Below are 16009 nucleotides of genomic sequence, written 5' to 3' on the forward strand. Positions count from 1 at the left end.
GCCAACCCAAATTCTAAGGACCACGAAAACCGACACGACAACACGTTTTCTTCTCCCCGTTTAGAGTTACCAGGTTCCAGCAAGGTGCATACGGAGCCCGCCTCCCCTCCACCGGGGACAAGGCGGCTCTTGCTAATGTTTAGTTTAAAGATGGGCAGTGTATGAAGGCTGCGACCTACCATCGCTGCTTCCCCTGAGGACTACATCTGGTGAAGGTGTCTGCCGGGAGCGGGAGCCAAAGGAATCTAGGCTGTCGAAGGAATCATCTCTGCCGTGGCGAGGGGGGGAGAGGGAGTCGCTGCGCTCAGAATCCCAGCAGTCTATGTAGCCACTGTCTCGGATACTACGTTTAGGACTCTCAATGTCATCCGTCTCCTGTCCAAAAATAAAACGAAAGGATTATAGACACTTCAGCAACAGAGGGAGCGCCTACAACGCCAGGAAAATCCGTCTCCAGTGATCTTCCAAAGATCCCGCATGTAGTGTCAGCGTGGAAAAACCACGGCATGGATTATCATCTACAAGCCAACATTTCGTTCCGGGACCTTCCCTGCTGCCACTGTCCCGATCAGAAAATCGTGCGCCTTTCAAAATATAAATAAATAAAAACAAAAATCCAAGTAGCTCCTACCCCACCACGTTTCAAAAAAAAAAAAAAAAAAAAAAAATCAAAGGAATTAAGAGTAAAAGATCATTACGTTCGGATTCACAAGGATACGGTGACAGACAAAAGCAAAAATAAAAAACGGAAACCTTAACCTTGACCCGTCTTTCGGAATCCATAACCGCATGCCCGGTCTGGGACCGAGCCCCCGGCGTAGCCACGCAACTGCTCCTGTTTACGCTATCTGGCCAATGCACACGGCATTTGTTTTTTGCAGAAGAATCAGTTCCGTAAAGTCCTGGAGCAGCATGTTTCCATCTCCTGCTACCTTGAAGGGAAATTCCTGCTCTGAAAGGGAGCTGTCTTTCTGAGGCAGAAAGTTTAAAAAAAAAAAAAAAAAAAAAAAAGCAATGAAAAATACGCAAAATGCTTTTCCTGATGCCTCAGAAGAATCCAGGCATGCTTTCGCTCTCGGCCAGCTCCTGGCGCTGGGGGAGCTGAAAGCACTTGTGGCTGACCCACATGTTCAGAGCAGTGAGAACAATGGCCGTCTTTGACAGCCTGTGATTATAAATTCTTTCCAGCGCAAGCAGCACATACTAAAACACTGAAACCCCAGCAGAAGAAAGGTCAGTCAAAGCCATCCTCACCCTTGTATTATAATAAAAGCCTTGTTCCCGCCACTGTCTTCGCATTAATTACAATAGTCCAGGCTGACGAAAACAAAAATAACTCCGGTCACTCAAAGATAAACCTCAATTTAATCTCCTCCAGACTGTCGCTTAAAATGAGGGCTGTGGATGATGCTGGCAGAGGGGCATGTTCTCATCTGCAAGGACTGGAATGTCACACTGTGGATGTCCTGGGATGATCAGGAAGGTCCCTTCCACATTCCCAACAGAAAGGAAAAATAAACAAATATTCTCTCCATGTTAGCAATTTTGGAAACTGTCTGAGCTGACTAATATGCCCACTGGAGCCAATGCCTTTGTAGGAAGTGCCTTTGCCAGCTGCTTTTGTCAGTTCTATCCAGCCCCTCTGACACACTCCCCCCCCCCCCCCCCCCCCCCCCCCCCCCCGGGCGGGAGGCATGCTGAGGGGACAGGGAGGCTGTAATTCACAAGGCACACACGGGTTTTGCCTGGAGGGAAGGGAGGAGTGGGAGAGAGGAGGGCAGGACCGACAGGAGCACTCTGCAGTCTCCACACCTAGGACCTGATTACTGCCCCCCAAAAATAGGTTGTCCAGTGGCCTGGGTGAGGGTGGCCCATTTGACCCTCCGGAGGAAGGCAGAAATTCCAGTTATGGAAATTAAGGTAGTTTATTTGTAGGTCAAAAGTCAACGGGGACTTGAACAAAAGCCAGGCCCGACTAGCTGCAAAAGAAAGAACTCATAACTAATTGAAAAGCATAGATCTAAACTGGATATGGTTTTGTATTTAATGTCTTGGGAAATGCAAATAATAATCTTGGGTTATTTGTTCACTGAGATTGGGCCAAATGTCTGAAAACATGAAGGTCGCTTTTACTGAATCCTTACTGTGTCTAGGGCCATGCGTGATGCTTTTTTGTACATGTATTTAATCCTCACAACCCTACAGTGATGTGGTTAGTCTCGTCCTCATTTTATAGAAGAGAAAAGTAAGAATCAGAAAGGTTACGTAACTTAACTGAGGTCACATAGTAAGCAGGAAAACTGTGATTCCAACACAGGATTTCGTCTCCAAATCCCAAGTAGTAAAACCTGACAACGTTCCATCAACTTGGGTGTTATTATAGTTGCCATTACCGGCATCATCTCTTCAACCACTGGACCTTCACTAGGTTCTTACTCTGTGAACGATGCTAACCTGGATGACGCTCTTTTGCTAAATGCCATTTATGCCTAAATCACCAAAGTATAAACACTGCAAAACAGAGGTAGGTAGGGGCATGGTCTTGGAATCTCGACTCCCTGGGTTTAAATCCCGGGTCTACCTCTCGTCATTTGTGTGACCTTAAGCAAGTTATCTCACCTTGCCTGGTCTCAGTTTTCTCATCTATTAAATGGAGCTAGTAATAACATCTATCTCACAGGATTGCTGGGCAATCGAAAAATGCCTGATGCCTAAGTGCTCAAAGAGTGTTAGCTATGGTTATAATTACTACCATGCATTCATTTGGGCATGTGCATGTCAACATGAAAATCATACAGAACTTATGAATGTAGTTAAGGACACAATCTGTACATGCACTGATACTCTTCTTCTCCATTTATACCCCATAACTAGATGCCTTGGATGCAATTTTCATCAGGGAGGGCACACACTTGGAGCTAGGCCACTGGTCACATCTAGAAGGGACACAGTTTTACGAGCTGCTTGGCATAGCATTACAAACTGGATTTTCAAGAAAATAATAATAATCAGAAATGCTCCCCCAAAGGCCCAAATGTCTTCTTCCCCCTACCCTACAAACCACAAGAGAACAGAAAGAAAGAGAAAGTCAACATGTCTCTTGGAGCTTCAGCTGCTTTCTCACAGCTTGTTATGGGAAAGAAAAACAGAGAAGCCATTCTGTTCATGACTGCGTAGAAAGCCAAGAATGAAACCGCGGATCAAGCAAGAGCTGGAAGCTAAAAGGCTTGGCCAGTTTGTAAAGTGAAAAACAAGCCACACGTGGTCATCCTTGGCCAACCTGGTCCCTTGGAACCTCAGGGGGAAGCAAGAAGCTGGTTCTTCTGCCAGAAATAAAGATGTGGACATTAGCTGGGTGAACAATTTTATTGGAGTCCATCAAGTCATGCAAAGTTAAGCTTCTGGGGGACAGCAAAAGCTATCAGCCAACGCAAAGGCTAGCGCAGTCTAAGTTCCTTTTTTTGAGGGGTCTAGTTATGTCATCGATGTTTTTTGTCCAGGAGCCCAGCAGCATTTTGTCTTCTACAGAGAGTACTTTAGGGACGGGAGAGAAGACTCAAATCTGTCCAGTGCACTAATTGCTAGTTGTTCTAGTAGACGTGAGCTAACGAATGCGGTGTGAACTACCAACATCTCTGGTATTTTTGGATTGTTTCGCTCATCTGTCCTCTTCTTATCCCCCTTTGTCAGAGATAATGAGAACCAGCTAAGGTTGCCGGGTGACTTACAGTATCCGAGAAACTCCAGATGCCGCTGTGTTACCACTCAACATTTTCTTCTTCTCTGTGATTTATAAAGTGGCTAACTCCCATACCGGAGTGTTTCAGGGTTCTACTTTTCCAACCTGATGACCCATCTGCACCCACCACACTCTGGTCGGGGAAGCTATTTACGCCTCAGATATTGACGGAGCATCTTCCGTGGGCCAGATACAGTCCTAATGCTGGGGACACAACGTTCTGCAAAGCCAATAAATATCCTGTCCTCGAAGGCCTTATGGTCTACTGGAAGAGACCAAAGATAAACAGATAAATGAATACTAAGTTGGGCGGTAGTATCATGAAAAAATAAGGCAGGGTAAGGGAAGAGAAGTTGAAGTTGGCAGAGGTCTGTTCCTGCCTATCACATTCCCCGCTCTTCATCCCTTGCTCTGCTTGACATCCCTCACCTCCTGAAGCAGTGGTGCTTAGGTTAGTCACGGCACCCGTTGGCCTGGTTCAGGAACAGGACCCACACTGGGCCAGGGTAAAGCCCTAGCAATTGTGCAGCCAGGCCGAGGAGGAAGAATTCCCTTGCTTTCTGGACAAGGGGCTAGAAGTAGGTAACCGTGTGGACGCTGTTGGCCATGTTCCCTGATGTGAGGAAATCTCAAGGAGAGAGAGCCGTAGAGAGGAAGAACCTAGAATGTTTGCCTTCCAGCTCCCGTCCCCACGATTCTAAGGCCACCTTAGTCCCCGTGGTTCTTCCTTCAATCTCAACGTTCTTGCAATATTTCTCCTTTGCTCCACTTCACAGTCCCCTCTTTTGGGAGACCCCCCTCTGACATACCCAGACTCACTGACGGGCCACCGTCACTATGCTTTCAGAGATCTTTTCTCAGTATATAGCAACAGCAATCTACTATGAATACCCACTATGTGCCAGAAGCTTACGCTAAGGGCTCTACATGTGTCACTTTACAAGTTGATAATTTTTATACACATTTCTCACCCTAGGAAAATGAATATAAAAAATTTCTGGCTAGTCTCCTTTGTGAAAGAAAACATTTTAATTCCAAATTTATTTCAGCCTGCATCCGTGCAGAAGTGTTCCTGGCTGTCCCTTCAATATCTGTTCTCCGTTTCTTCTCCATTGAAAATATCCACAGTTTTTAGCTGCGGTACAGTCTACCTCTCTCAAGTCTTTCTTTGCAGTGAGGCATGGATGTGTGACTGAGTTTAGGTCAATGGGACAGAGGTGCGTGTATGACTTCGCAGAAGTGTGTTTAAAGGGAAAGCATAGGCCCTTCTTCCCCTCATCCCTCCTTTCTCTGGACCCCAGTGTGGATAAGATGGCTACAGCTCTCACCAGAAGGTGAGAACCCAAGGGTTGAGGATGTTGGAGTAAAAAGAAGGACCCTGAGTGCCCGACCTGATGATCACCTGCCCACTGCTCACATTCAGACCTCTTTTATGTGACTTTGAAATAAAATTCTATCTTATTTAAGCCACTGTTAGGGTTTTCTGCATTTCTCAGATAAGCCCAGTTTTAATAGATAAAATGAAATAAAATATATTCCAGAGAAACAGATATCTCCAGCACCTCCAGGTGTGAAGTTCAGGTCAATTACTCTCTACCTAGAGGTATGGGAATACCACAGCGGGCCATTTTAGTTAAGTCATGCCTTGTCCAGGGATACCAAGTATTCCCTCATGTCCTGTGATGTTGTCTACATTCATTAAAAAAAGGGAACAGCTGGGGGCGCCTGGGGGCTCGGCTGATGAAGTGTCCAGCTCTTAATTTAGGCTCAGGTCATGATCTCATTGTTCGTGGGATTGAGCCCCATGTTGGGATCTGAGCTGACAGCGTGGAGCTCGCTTGGGATTCTCTTTCTCCCTCATCTCAACCCCTCCCCCATGCATGCATGTGCACGTACTCTCTCTCTCTCTCTCTTTCTCAAAATAAGTAAAAAATATTTTTTTTTTAAAAAGGGAACAGCTATTAACAACAACAGGTCATTTCAAGGCAGCTGACATAGAGCATGGTCTCAATAGAAGGGGAAGCTAGGAGAGTTGAAGATTATAATTTTTTTTAATGTTTATTTTTGAGAGAGAGAGAGAGAGAGAGACAGAGCATGAATGGGGGTCGGGGGGCAGAGAGAGAGGGAGACACAGAATCCGGAGCAGGCTCAGGCTCTGAGCTTCGGCACAGAGCCTGACATGGGGGTCGAGTCCACAAGCTGTGAGATCATGACCTGAACTGAAGTTGGACGCTTAACCAACTGAGCCACCCAGGCGCCCCAAGAGACTTGAAGATTATAGAGGAGCTGAGCTAGTAAGAAATGTCCATAACAAAAATAAATCAGATTCCAAGAGAATCCAGCAAAGAGAGGAACTGTGAGGCAGGGCTTTTAAACAGTTGTAAAAAGATGATGCGGGGCACCTGGGTGGCTCAGTCAGTTGAGCGTCTGACTCTTGATTTTGGCTCAGGCCATGATCCCAGAGTTGTGGGATCGAGCCCCACATCAGGCTCCATGCTGACTGTGGAGCTTGCTTAAGATTCTCTCTCTCTTCCTCTCTCTTTCTCTCCTTCTGCCCCACTCCCCCACTTGTGCTCTCTCTCTAAAAATCTAAAAGAAAGATGACCCATCTACCAGTAAGATTCTTTCTCTCTCTCCCTCTGCCCCTTTGCCACTTGCTCACTCTCTGTCTTGGTGGGGACGGGGGGGGGGGGGGGGCAAGTTTGTCAAAGTGCGAATGTCTCTCAGGGGGTCTCATTAGTGCATTTAGTTTGCATGTTTGAGAAATGAGGAAGGGCAAGGCCTTAACTATTTGTGCTACAATACGGACCTTATCCAAAACCCACGGATGATACAAGTGAGCCTCAAGTGAGCCTCACCACGTCGCTAGGCTGGTTGGGTGGGGCTGCTCACAGGTAATACTATATCCTAGAACTTTGGATGAGTTCATATACATCGCTGAACCTTAAAAGGAACATACAGGCGGGTACACATAAAACATCCCACTGTTTCTTTGACAAATTCCTACATTAGATCAATCTTTCCCATAATCAAATAAATAAATAAAGCTTTGAATATTGTAAAAAATGTTTTCCAAGTTTCCAGGTCATCCGAATACAATGGCCATAAAATGCACATCTCAGGAGAGAATGTTTCTAATTTGTCAGAGCCCAGTGGATGCCCACCCAGCAAGAACTTGGCAGACTTACCTCTCACCCACACCAACGCCCTGACGGGTAAGCAAAATGACCTTTAGGACAAATGCAGAGCAAGTCTTCATTTTCATATAATACTGTATTGTTTAACTCAGGCGTTACTCCCCCAAGAAAACAAGCACTGAGCTCTCTGGCATGCAAAGCCACATACTCACAGACTGAATTTGCTCTTTGGGAATTAAAGTTGGGGAGAGCTCATACCTTCCATTCTCTGAAGGCTACAAAAGTTCAAGTAGGCATGGGATACACAAGGCAGAGAACTCATTGGTAAGACAAGCGGTCCTTCCCTTGAGTGCAAGACATCGCTGGCCTGTGCAATTTCACCACACCAAACCATCATCTTAAAAAGGAGCAAATGTGTTGATTTCCCTTCTTATCTTAACCTCTTGGGATAAAGAAGAAAAGTCAAGTTACCTTTCTCATCTGAGCCAGCAAGCCTTCGAACTCCTTCAGGTTCAGTGTGGTTCCGCTATAGGATGCAGAGCTGTTTGCTGCTTTTCCCAGCCAGTAAATGGTAACTAATACCTGTGAAACAAAACCATGCCCAAGGGCAGGAGAATTTTCCCTCGAGAATTACTTTTGAAGCTAAGGAATCAGTAATGCTCCACTAACAGGAAAGCAGGAAGGAGAGAATGTGCAACACCGATGCATAAAAACCACCATCCATGAGGTATCCATTAAATGTAAAATCATTTTAATAAGAACCCAACGCTCTATCAGTCAACACAAACATGATTCGGTAGTTAAAATAAAGCTCCAGTTTTAGGAAAAGGTTGGTTGTAACAAAATGATCTCTAAGATGGCAAGAAGGAGAAACAAATCCTCCAGAATTATTTTTATGTAATAAAGGTTTCAAAATTAGGAAGTAAAAGTTTTCTATAACTCCGGAGCCTTTACCCAGATGAGCAGGAAACAGGTTGTCAATCCCTTTTGAGAGAAGGTGTTTTTAGAGGCTCACGATTTCTATTTGTGGGCAGAGAGGTTCTGCTAAGATCAACTGCAAAACCTCAGAGGAGTGAGCCAGGTTAGTTAGTGGTTCCCAACACAAGAGCAACACAACCCATCTAACTGAAATCAGAAGAAAGCAATCCAATAGAGAGTACGATTTTCAGATATCCAGCTTTGGGGTATAGTTAGATTCCTATTAATCTGAGACGGGAATTTGTAGCCTGGACAAGATTACTGCCAGTTAAATAACCTTGCATGCTTACAAATGTCCAAGAAGTTTCAAGAGTCTGAAGCTGCAGTCCCAAGTTAATTTTTTTTCTGTTTTTCCAAAGAAACTGTCCACAAAAGCAAATGCTCTTTGCATCAATTTTTCCAGAAAACCCAGAAGGCTGAAGAGGAGCTCCTTAAAACTGAATTATTGGGATCTGAAGCTTACGGAAAAGCTATTATTTTATTTTCACATGTGGTCTTATTGCTTCAATCAGGCTGGGAAGTACTTATGGTACCTCCTCCCTCCACTTGCTAGACCAGGAAATGCTTTGGACAATGTGATATGTGTACATGGTTCCAGATGGCAACAGGCCCAAAATATGGTTGTGGGTATTGATGCTACGATGCGATTCAGTTTTCCACCTCTGTGGGAAAATTGCACTTCAGGAATCCTTCAAAACTTCCAGAAAGTCTTGTTAAACTGATTGCTTACAAATAAATTTCCAGAGAACAGACAATTCCAAATGTCAGGACATTAACTAGGACCATAAACTAACTAATGTGGGCTAAGAGTATGAGGCTATTTTGAAAGGTGTAACAGGAGAAAGATAGAACGGTGTTGTGTTTTAGATTATGGGTTTTCCGATTTGTTTAAATGCATGAGAAAAAATGGCATATAGCCCTAGTTTTACAGGAGGAAAAAGAAGACAAGAATGAAAATGTCAACCAAATATAATAGCACCCTGGAAATTAAAAAAAAGAAAAAAGGGGGTCATAGCCACTTTTAAATTTTATATACACAAGGTCATTTCTTAGATTCCTAATTTAAAGTTAAAATAAACGAGCACTGGGAGACCTGGGTGGTTCAGTCGGTTTGGTGTCTGACTCTTGATTTCTGCTCAGGTCATGATCCCAGGGTTGTAGGATTGAGCTCTGTTTTGGGTTCTGTGCTGAGTGTGGAGCCTGCTTGAGATTCTCTCTCTCTCTCTCTCTCTCTCTCTCTCTCTCTCTCTCTTTACCCCTTCTAATCCTCTCCCATTAAAAAAAAAAAAGCACTAATGTACTTGCTCTTTGAAAATAAGATCCAACTCCAAAAAGTTGATTTGGGGAAGTATTAATAAAAACCCAAAAGATTAATTAAAAAAAATAGAAAAAGTACAGGCCCATGACAGTCAACACTATTTATATCATGCTGATCTTTTCCCTAAAAAAAGTGTGCTCAGCTGCTTTATTTAATAATGCCATCTGTGCCTACAAACAGAAAGGAACTGAGATTAATGCTGAGACAGATCATCTTGTATTTAAGAAACAATTGCAGAGTGCGAGCTTTCATTTATTTACTTCTGGAATGAGTCCTTATTAATTACAGAAAACTCCCCCATCTATAATTTTTGTTTCTATCACAGTGATTGATTATTCTATCAGAGATACCTATCTTTGTGTTCTAAGGACTCTTCCTAGCAAGGCATACAGAAGGCAATGAACTTATGAGCTAAATTTTACACCTGAACCATTAAAATTAGAAGGAAAGATGTTTTGAAAGTGAAGTGAGAACACTTACATTTTTCAGCTTCCTACTGTAATCAAGGCTCCTAATTAAGGAAAAGGAAAAGAAAATACAGTCAGAATAGCAGTTGCTTCCCTGTGATCTTCCCTTAAACACCTCTAAGATGTACTTGAAGCAGACACATATCATGAAATCAGCAGAATATATCATTTTTTCTAAGGTCTATGATGAGTGATTTCAGGTACTAAATAAAATCATTTAGGAAGCAAGATGCAAAAGGACGAGACGAAATCAGCCTTCCAAAATGCACCATGAAAAGATGAATGCCTTTTAACATCTGGAAAATGAAGGATTCCATCTAAAAACTAGGACTGTTTATATTTGTATTCTCAAAGCTCAGCTGTTAAGGTAAAATTTGTGCCTTGATTATAGACCACTGTGAAATCAAAATCTTACTACCCTTCCAAAATCTTTGTACAAGTAGTACTAAAAGTCTAAAGGGTCTAGAACCTTACTTAATTAAACAGACCTGACAATATATGCAGAAGAGGCAATGTTACCCAAATATTTGTTCTTGTCTGCTACAGATAGAAATTAGTGTTGGGAATTAGCCATAAGCAGGAAAATATGTGTGTTATGTTCGAATATACACATGTGCATTCTAAAAAATACATAAGTACTTATTCTCGAACTATAAACAAAAAAGCTAGTTGTTGATACTTTCAAAATACTCATACAGTGGAATATAAAAATTTCTACAAAATTATTCCGAAGTTTCTTTAACATGTCAACAAATAAATGCTAGGAAAAACGAAGGACTGCATTTCTTTTTCCCACAGTAACTTCAGTTGGGGTGGAGAGCAGGGGAAGGGCGAATATAATTGTATTGTATACACCAGTCAAGAATTCCTTCAAGCACTTAGACACCAATTACTTCATTGCTGCTTATTCTGACCCAAAGAGCATATTAATAAATAGGTGTACAATTTTAAGTCAGTGGATATTTCAGGGAATAGAAAACAAGATAGTATATGCTAAGGAGATAAACCCATCAACAAGGACTTGGATTGAAGGAAACGTTGGTCTCATTCGGATTTAAGAGAAAGTTTTCAAGTTTCCCCTTTTTAGTAGAAAAAAAAATATGGCATTACCTGCTTAGATGTTTGCTGGGATTTTTTAACTTACAAAAACAAAACAAAATCATGAAAACAAAAAAAAAATCTATGCAATATTTGAAATTGTAATGAAAGATAAGTTAAGAATGGGGAGCATAAAATGTATTCTGTATTGATAATGAAACTTCATTGACTATCATTGTGACCCAGTTCTAAAAAATCCTGCTTGGCCCATAGTAGGAGCTCACAAAATATTTGCTGAATGATTTCTACCTAACAACCAATTGTGTGAAAATGCTTCCAAAATTTTCAGAGACATGCTCAGGAGCAAGCCATAGCCTTTCCTCATTTTTATGCAATTGCTTCAATTCCCTGGAATAAACTTGTGGCATGCCTTTCTGGATTAGGCTTTCCTTCCCCATCAAGGTTGTCTGGCATCCATTACAGGTAGAGTTCACTAAATTACACATGCAGTAATCATTTGCAGCTTGTCCCTTTTTTTTCTTTCTTTCTTTTTTTCTTTTTAGTCTACTCAAGTTACCTCTCAAAAAAAAAAAAAAAAAAGAAAGAAAGAAAAGTAAGAAAAATTACCTCCAATAAAAGCTAAACTAAAGAGCATTAAAAAAAAAAAAAACACAAAAAACACGTCATGGGAATCTACCCCTCCAAACCAAGAGCGCACTGTATACACTGTATGTTAGCCAACTTGACAATAAATTGTATTTAAAAAAAAAAAACATTTCAGGAAAGTATCCACATTTGCTCTGTGGGATCTGCCCCTGTACTGTATGGCTTACGCTATTAATTAGTGGTGTCAAGGGGTGTTTTCCATCTCTACTAATGTTCTGCTCAACCCTCAGAGGGTAAAGCAGAAAGACGCAGCACTTGTATTTTAATCTACCATAGCGATAAGAATCTACATATGTTACAAATGTTCCCTGTCTGGTGCCAGATGAAACCAGCATCATTTACAGAAAAGCTGTGAAGCAGATAGCTCATTCTATGCCCCACCCTTCATTAAAACTAGAAATGAGTTTCTAAGTACTGTAAATGAATTTATGGTATAATTTTAATACAAAGTTCCTTATGTTCTTCTAGAAACTCATACAGTGAAGGAAACACTTTTCTCCGTAATGATTCTAGGTTCAGCATCCTGCCAGGTTTGTGGGCTGCCCACCTACCGCACTCATTCTTGCTCATTACCCTTCTATCACACCAGATACTTTGCTTATCCTTTTTAAAGAGCAAGTCTGTTGCTCCTCTCCAGGCTTTCTACTTGAACTTCCTCTGCCTTGAATGCTCTGTAGGTCTTCACATGGCTGGTTCTTGCTTCCCATTCATGTCTCAGCCCACAGCCTTCAGCTGAAATGCTACTTCTTTAGAGGGGCTATGTTTGGCCACCTCTGGACTGGTCACTATCTTTTTTTTCCAGTTTTCCTGGGATTGACATATGGCACTGTATAAGTTTAAAAAACACAACATGATGATTTGATACATGTATATGTTGTGATGGTCACTATCTTTCACATCATCTTTTACTTCCTTCTCAGCACTTATCACTCACTCCCTGTGATTATCTTTTTGATTTACTTGTGTATTTCTTATCTCCTGACACTGTGTGTAAATTACCTGTGAACAGGAAGTGTTGGCTATCTTGTTCATTCCAGTTGTCTAGTGACTGGAAAGTATCTGACACATAGTAGCCACTCAGTAAATAGTTACTGAATGAATGAACGAAAAATGATAAAGTTACGGAAGGTGATAGGAAAGCCTTGCCTAAAGAAAATAGTAATTCTCAAGTGAAGGAAGAACCAAAAAGGGAAGAAAATGAAGAAAAAGAATACAAAAGGGGAGAGAGATGGAAAGACAAGATAAAGAAGAGAGGGGAAGCACAGGGAAGAAAAGGAGATGGAGAAAAGAAGCAGCTGGAAAGATAAAGAAAAATGACGGAAGGAAAACAAAAAAAGACAGGAGAAGGGGAAGATGATACAGTAACTGAGAAGGGACTGACTGTATGTCATTCATTAGTCTAAGTGACTTTTCCTCTTTAGGTTGTTTTCTGTGTCTTTTTCCTCACAAGTTGGTTGGACCATCTTCCCAGATCTGAGCAAGCTGAACACTGAGCAAGCTTTAGCTAGAATCATACCTGTGAGAACATTCTGTCCAATTCCATCTTATAGATAAAGACACAGAGCCCTACTGAAGCAAGAGAACTTGCCTAGGATTATAGACCCAGGGAGTAGCAGGTCTAGGGCCAGACTCCTGGCTTCCTGATGCCCAGGTTTATGTAGATGGGCAGTAGAGGTGATATAAATTCTGAATCTCTAAAATCAAACTATCTCAAAATTCTCCTGGTTTAGTGACACATTGATTTAGAATAGCTTCAAAAAAAAAAAATGCAGTTGCCAACACCGTCAAAGCAAACTTTCCTTCACCCTCCAGGCGATGTGCATATCACTAATTGTTATGATGTCGTATAGTTACTACTACTTCTGGCCACTTGCCACCTAGGTCAAACTACGCATGTCAGATGAGGCAGAACCCATCTCCTAAAATGAATAATTTATAGAGGCTGGATTAATATATGGAGCATGTGATGTCTAAAATGAGGTTTATGGTGGTTTCCATATTCAAATACCATAATTGGTATTCTGTTTGTGCCCTTAAGTAATTTTTTTCCATGAGAAATATTAAAGAAAGGTACATTGACAAGAGTGAAATGATTTTACGTAATCAATTCCCAGTCACGAATCATAAAATCCAATGTGAACTAACTTGATTCCATTCAGTAGCTTCCTTTTTTTCCCCCCAATCAATACTGGCAACGAGTATACAATTAAGAGCCCTGAGTTTTGGCTTCTCTCCCTTTTCTGTTCCTCCATGATAAATGGCCCAAAAGTAATCAAAAGAAGTGTATGCAATCCACAGACCCTATCTATTAATTAAGCTTATTATTAGGGCATATTCATGCCAAATGTTGTTTGACCAAAGTGGGAAATGTTTTGTATGTCATGTGTAGAGTGTGAAGGACTTCTAAGCTACAGGAAAGTTATCTCTACCATCTCATGACGATCTTTCTTCTCATTACCCTGGTCACCAGCCATTCCTTTCCAGAGAAGCACACTGCCTTTTCTTTTATTGAGCCATTCTATCCCAAAAATTCTTTGGCCACAAACATGGCTCATGAGTAGACACAGTCAACAGCAGTCAAATAGCCAATAATCCATCTTCAAAGAACCTGATCACTGACATATGAGAAAACAGTTACAAATGTAAATGAGGAAGCGATTTCTCCAGAATCTATTGCCCTCTTTGCATAACAAACAGTGCTCGGATCTGTTTACCAAGTTTGTAGTCTTCCAAGAGCCTATTCAAATGCCCAACGAGAGCCAATAAAGGCTTTTTGTCTAACACAGATTCTGTGCATATTTCTCTCTTGCTTCTCCCTCCAGTAAGTCTCACCTAACATTTTTCTCGTTCTTTTTAACATTCTAACTCTCCATGTGTGATTTTTGCTTTAAAAAAATTACATTTGATCAGAATGGAAGCCGTACACAGGGGGAAGGCCAATATGTCTTGTTTGGAAAGCTTGATTTTTACCTTCACGTTTTTATTTTATGAGACACGTGCAATACTCTGCTTCCTAGACCTTACAACATCATTACAAAGTTACAAGTCAAACCATAAATAGGTTTTCCTTAAACATAAATCTTTTTTTTTTTTTTTTTAATTTTCAAGTTAGTTAACATACAGTGTAGTCTTGGCTTCAGGAGTGGAACCCACTGATTCATCTCTTACATATGGCACCCAGTGCTCATCCCGGAATGTGCCCTCCTTAATGCCTGTCACCTATATAATCCAGTCCCCCAAGCTCCCCCTCTACCAACCCTCAGTTTGTTCTTGTATTTAAGAGTCTCTTATGGTTTGCCTCCCTCTGTTTTTATCTTATTTTTCTTTCCCTTCTCCTATGTTCATCTGTTAAGTTTTTCAAATTCCACATATGACTGAAATCATATGATAGGTGTCTTTCTCTGACTTATTTCGCTTAGCATAATACCCTCCAGTTCTATCCACATTGCTGTAAATGGCAAGATTTCAGTCATTTTCATCATCAAGTAGTGTTCCATTGTGTGTGTTTGTGTGTGTGTGTGTGTATACACACCACATCTTCTTAATTCGTTTATCAGTTGATGGACATTTGGGCTCTTTCCATACTTTGGCTATTGCCGATAGTGCTGCTATAAACATTGGGGTGCATGTGCCCCTTTGAATCAGCATTTCTGTATCCTTTAGATAAGTTCCTAGTTGTGCAATTGCTGGCTCGTAGGGCAGTTCTATTTTTAATTTTTTGAGGCACCTCCACACTGTTTTCCAGAGTGGCTTCATCAGTTTGCATTCCCACCAACAGTGCAATAGAGATCCCTTTTCTCCAGATCCTCACCAACATCTGTTGTTTCCTGAGTTGTTAATTAGCCATTCTGACCATCCCTTAAACATAAATCTTGTGTTACTTACTTGACTGTTACTCTGTTGGATGTATCCTGTAGGTCACTAGGATCAAAAAGTTGAGATTCTCTAAGGCCGAGCTCTTTACAGCCTCTCAAGAATAAGATGATATTGTCCTGGAGGAAAGAAAAGAAATCCAAGTCTATATTATTTTATATTATTTTTATGATCCAGCCCTTCCACTTTACTAGTCCAAATTACCAAAGGGATGTCAGTCATTAAGACAGCAAGAGTCAGACCTAAATTATGGCTTGTTGGAAAATAAAATCATACTTGGTTAGGATATGCCAAGGTAAACAGACACTTTCAAATTTCTAAACCCACAGCATGCCAAATTCATTTTTTTTCCTTTACCTTAATACATCTGTGTACAACTTCAAGTAAAATATCATTGAAAAGCAGAATATAGCATCTTTTAGGGCACCTGGTGGCTCTGTCAGTTAAGAGTCCGACTTCAGTTCAGGTCGGGATCTCACAGTTCATGGGTTTGAGCCCCATGTTGGGCTCTGAGGTGACAGCTTGGATCCTGGAGCCTGCTTCAGATTCTGTGTATCCCTCTCTCTTCGTCCCTCCCCTGCTTGTGTGCGCTCTCTCTCTCTCTCTCAAAAATAAATAAAACATTAACAAAAATAAATGGGAAAACAGTCTAGACTTAATTGGAAAGAGAAAAAAGAGGGGCATTGAAAGCTTTTGAAAATAATGCAAAAGACCCTTTCCAACGTGAACATTTTCTCTTTGAACTGGCAGAGTAAGAGGCACCATTGACCATTGACGATCCTGCCCTTCACCT

General features: G+C 41.5%; 1 protein-coding gene across 18 annotated transcripts in view; it reads right to left on the reverse strand.

Annotated features, from left to right (window-relative positions):
• Positions 1-16009, reverse strand: part of LIMCH1 (LIM and calponin homology domains 1) — a 327424-nt gene that overhangs the window by 91941 nt on the left and 219474 nt on the right. For 13 of the 18 annotated variants that reach the window (XM_030313975.1, XM_030313969.1, XM_030313970.1 and 10 more), the window contains exons 4-7: positions 15229-15335; positions 9653-9683; positions 7348-7458; positions 180-375 (exon numbers count right to left, since the gene is read on the reverse strand). In XM_030313975.1, coding sequence (XP_030169835.1) covers positions 180-375; positions 7348-7458; positions 9653-9683; positions 15229-15335 — 445 coding nt within the window. Of the gene's footprint in view, positions 1-179; positions 376-759; positions 1084-7347; positions 7459-9652; positions 9684-15228; positions 15336-16009 lie in introns of those variants that run through there. The other 5 variants (XM_030313980.1, XM_030313979.1, XM_030313977.1 and 2 more) reach the window with 4 other exon arrangements.

Source organism: Lynx canadensis, chromosome B1 (genome assembly GCF_007474595.2).
Source record: "Lynx canadensis isolate LIC74 chromosome B1, mLynCan4.pri.v2, whole genome shotgun sequence".
NCBI lineage: Eukaryota > Metazoa > Chordata > Mammalia > Carnivora > Felidae > Lynx > Lynx canadensis.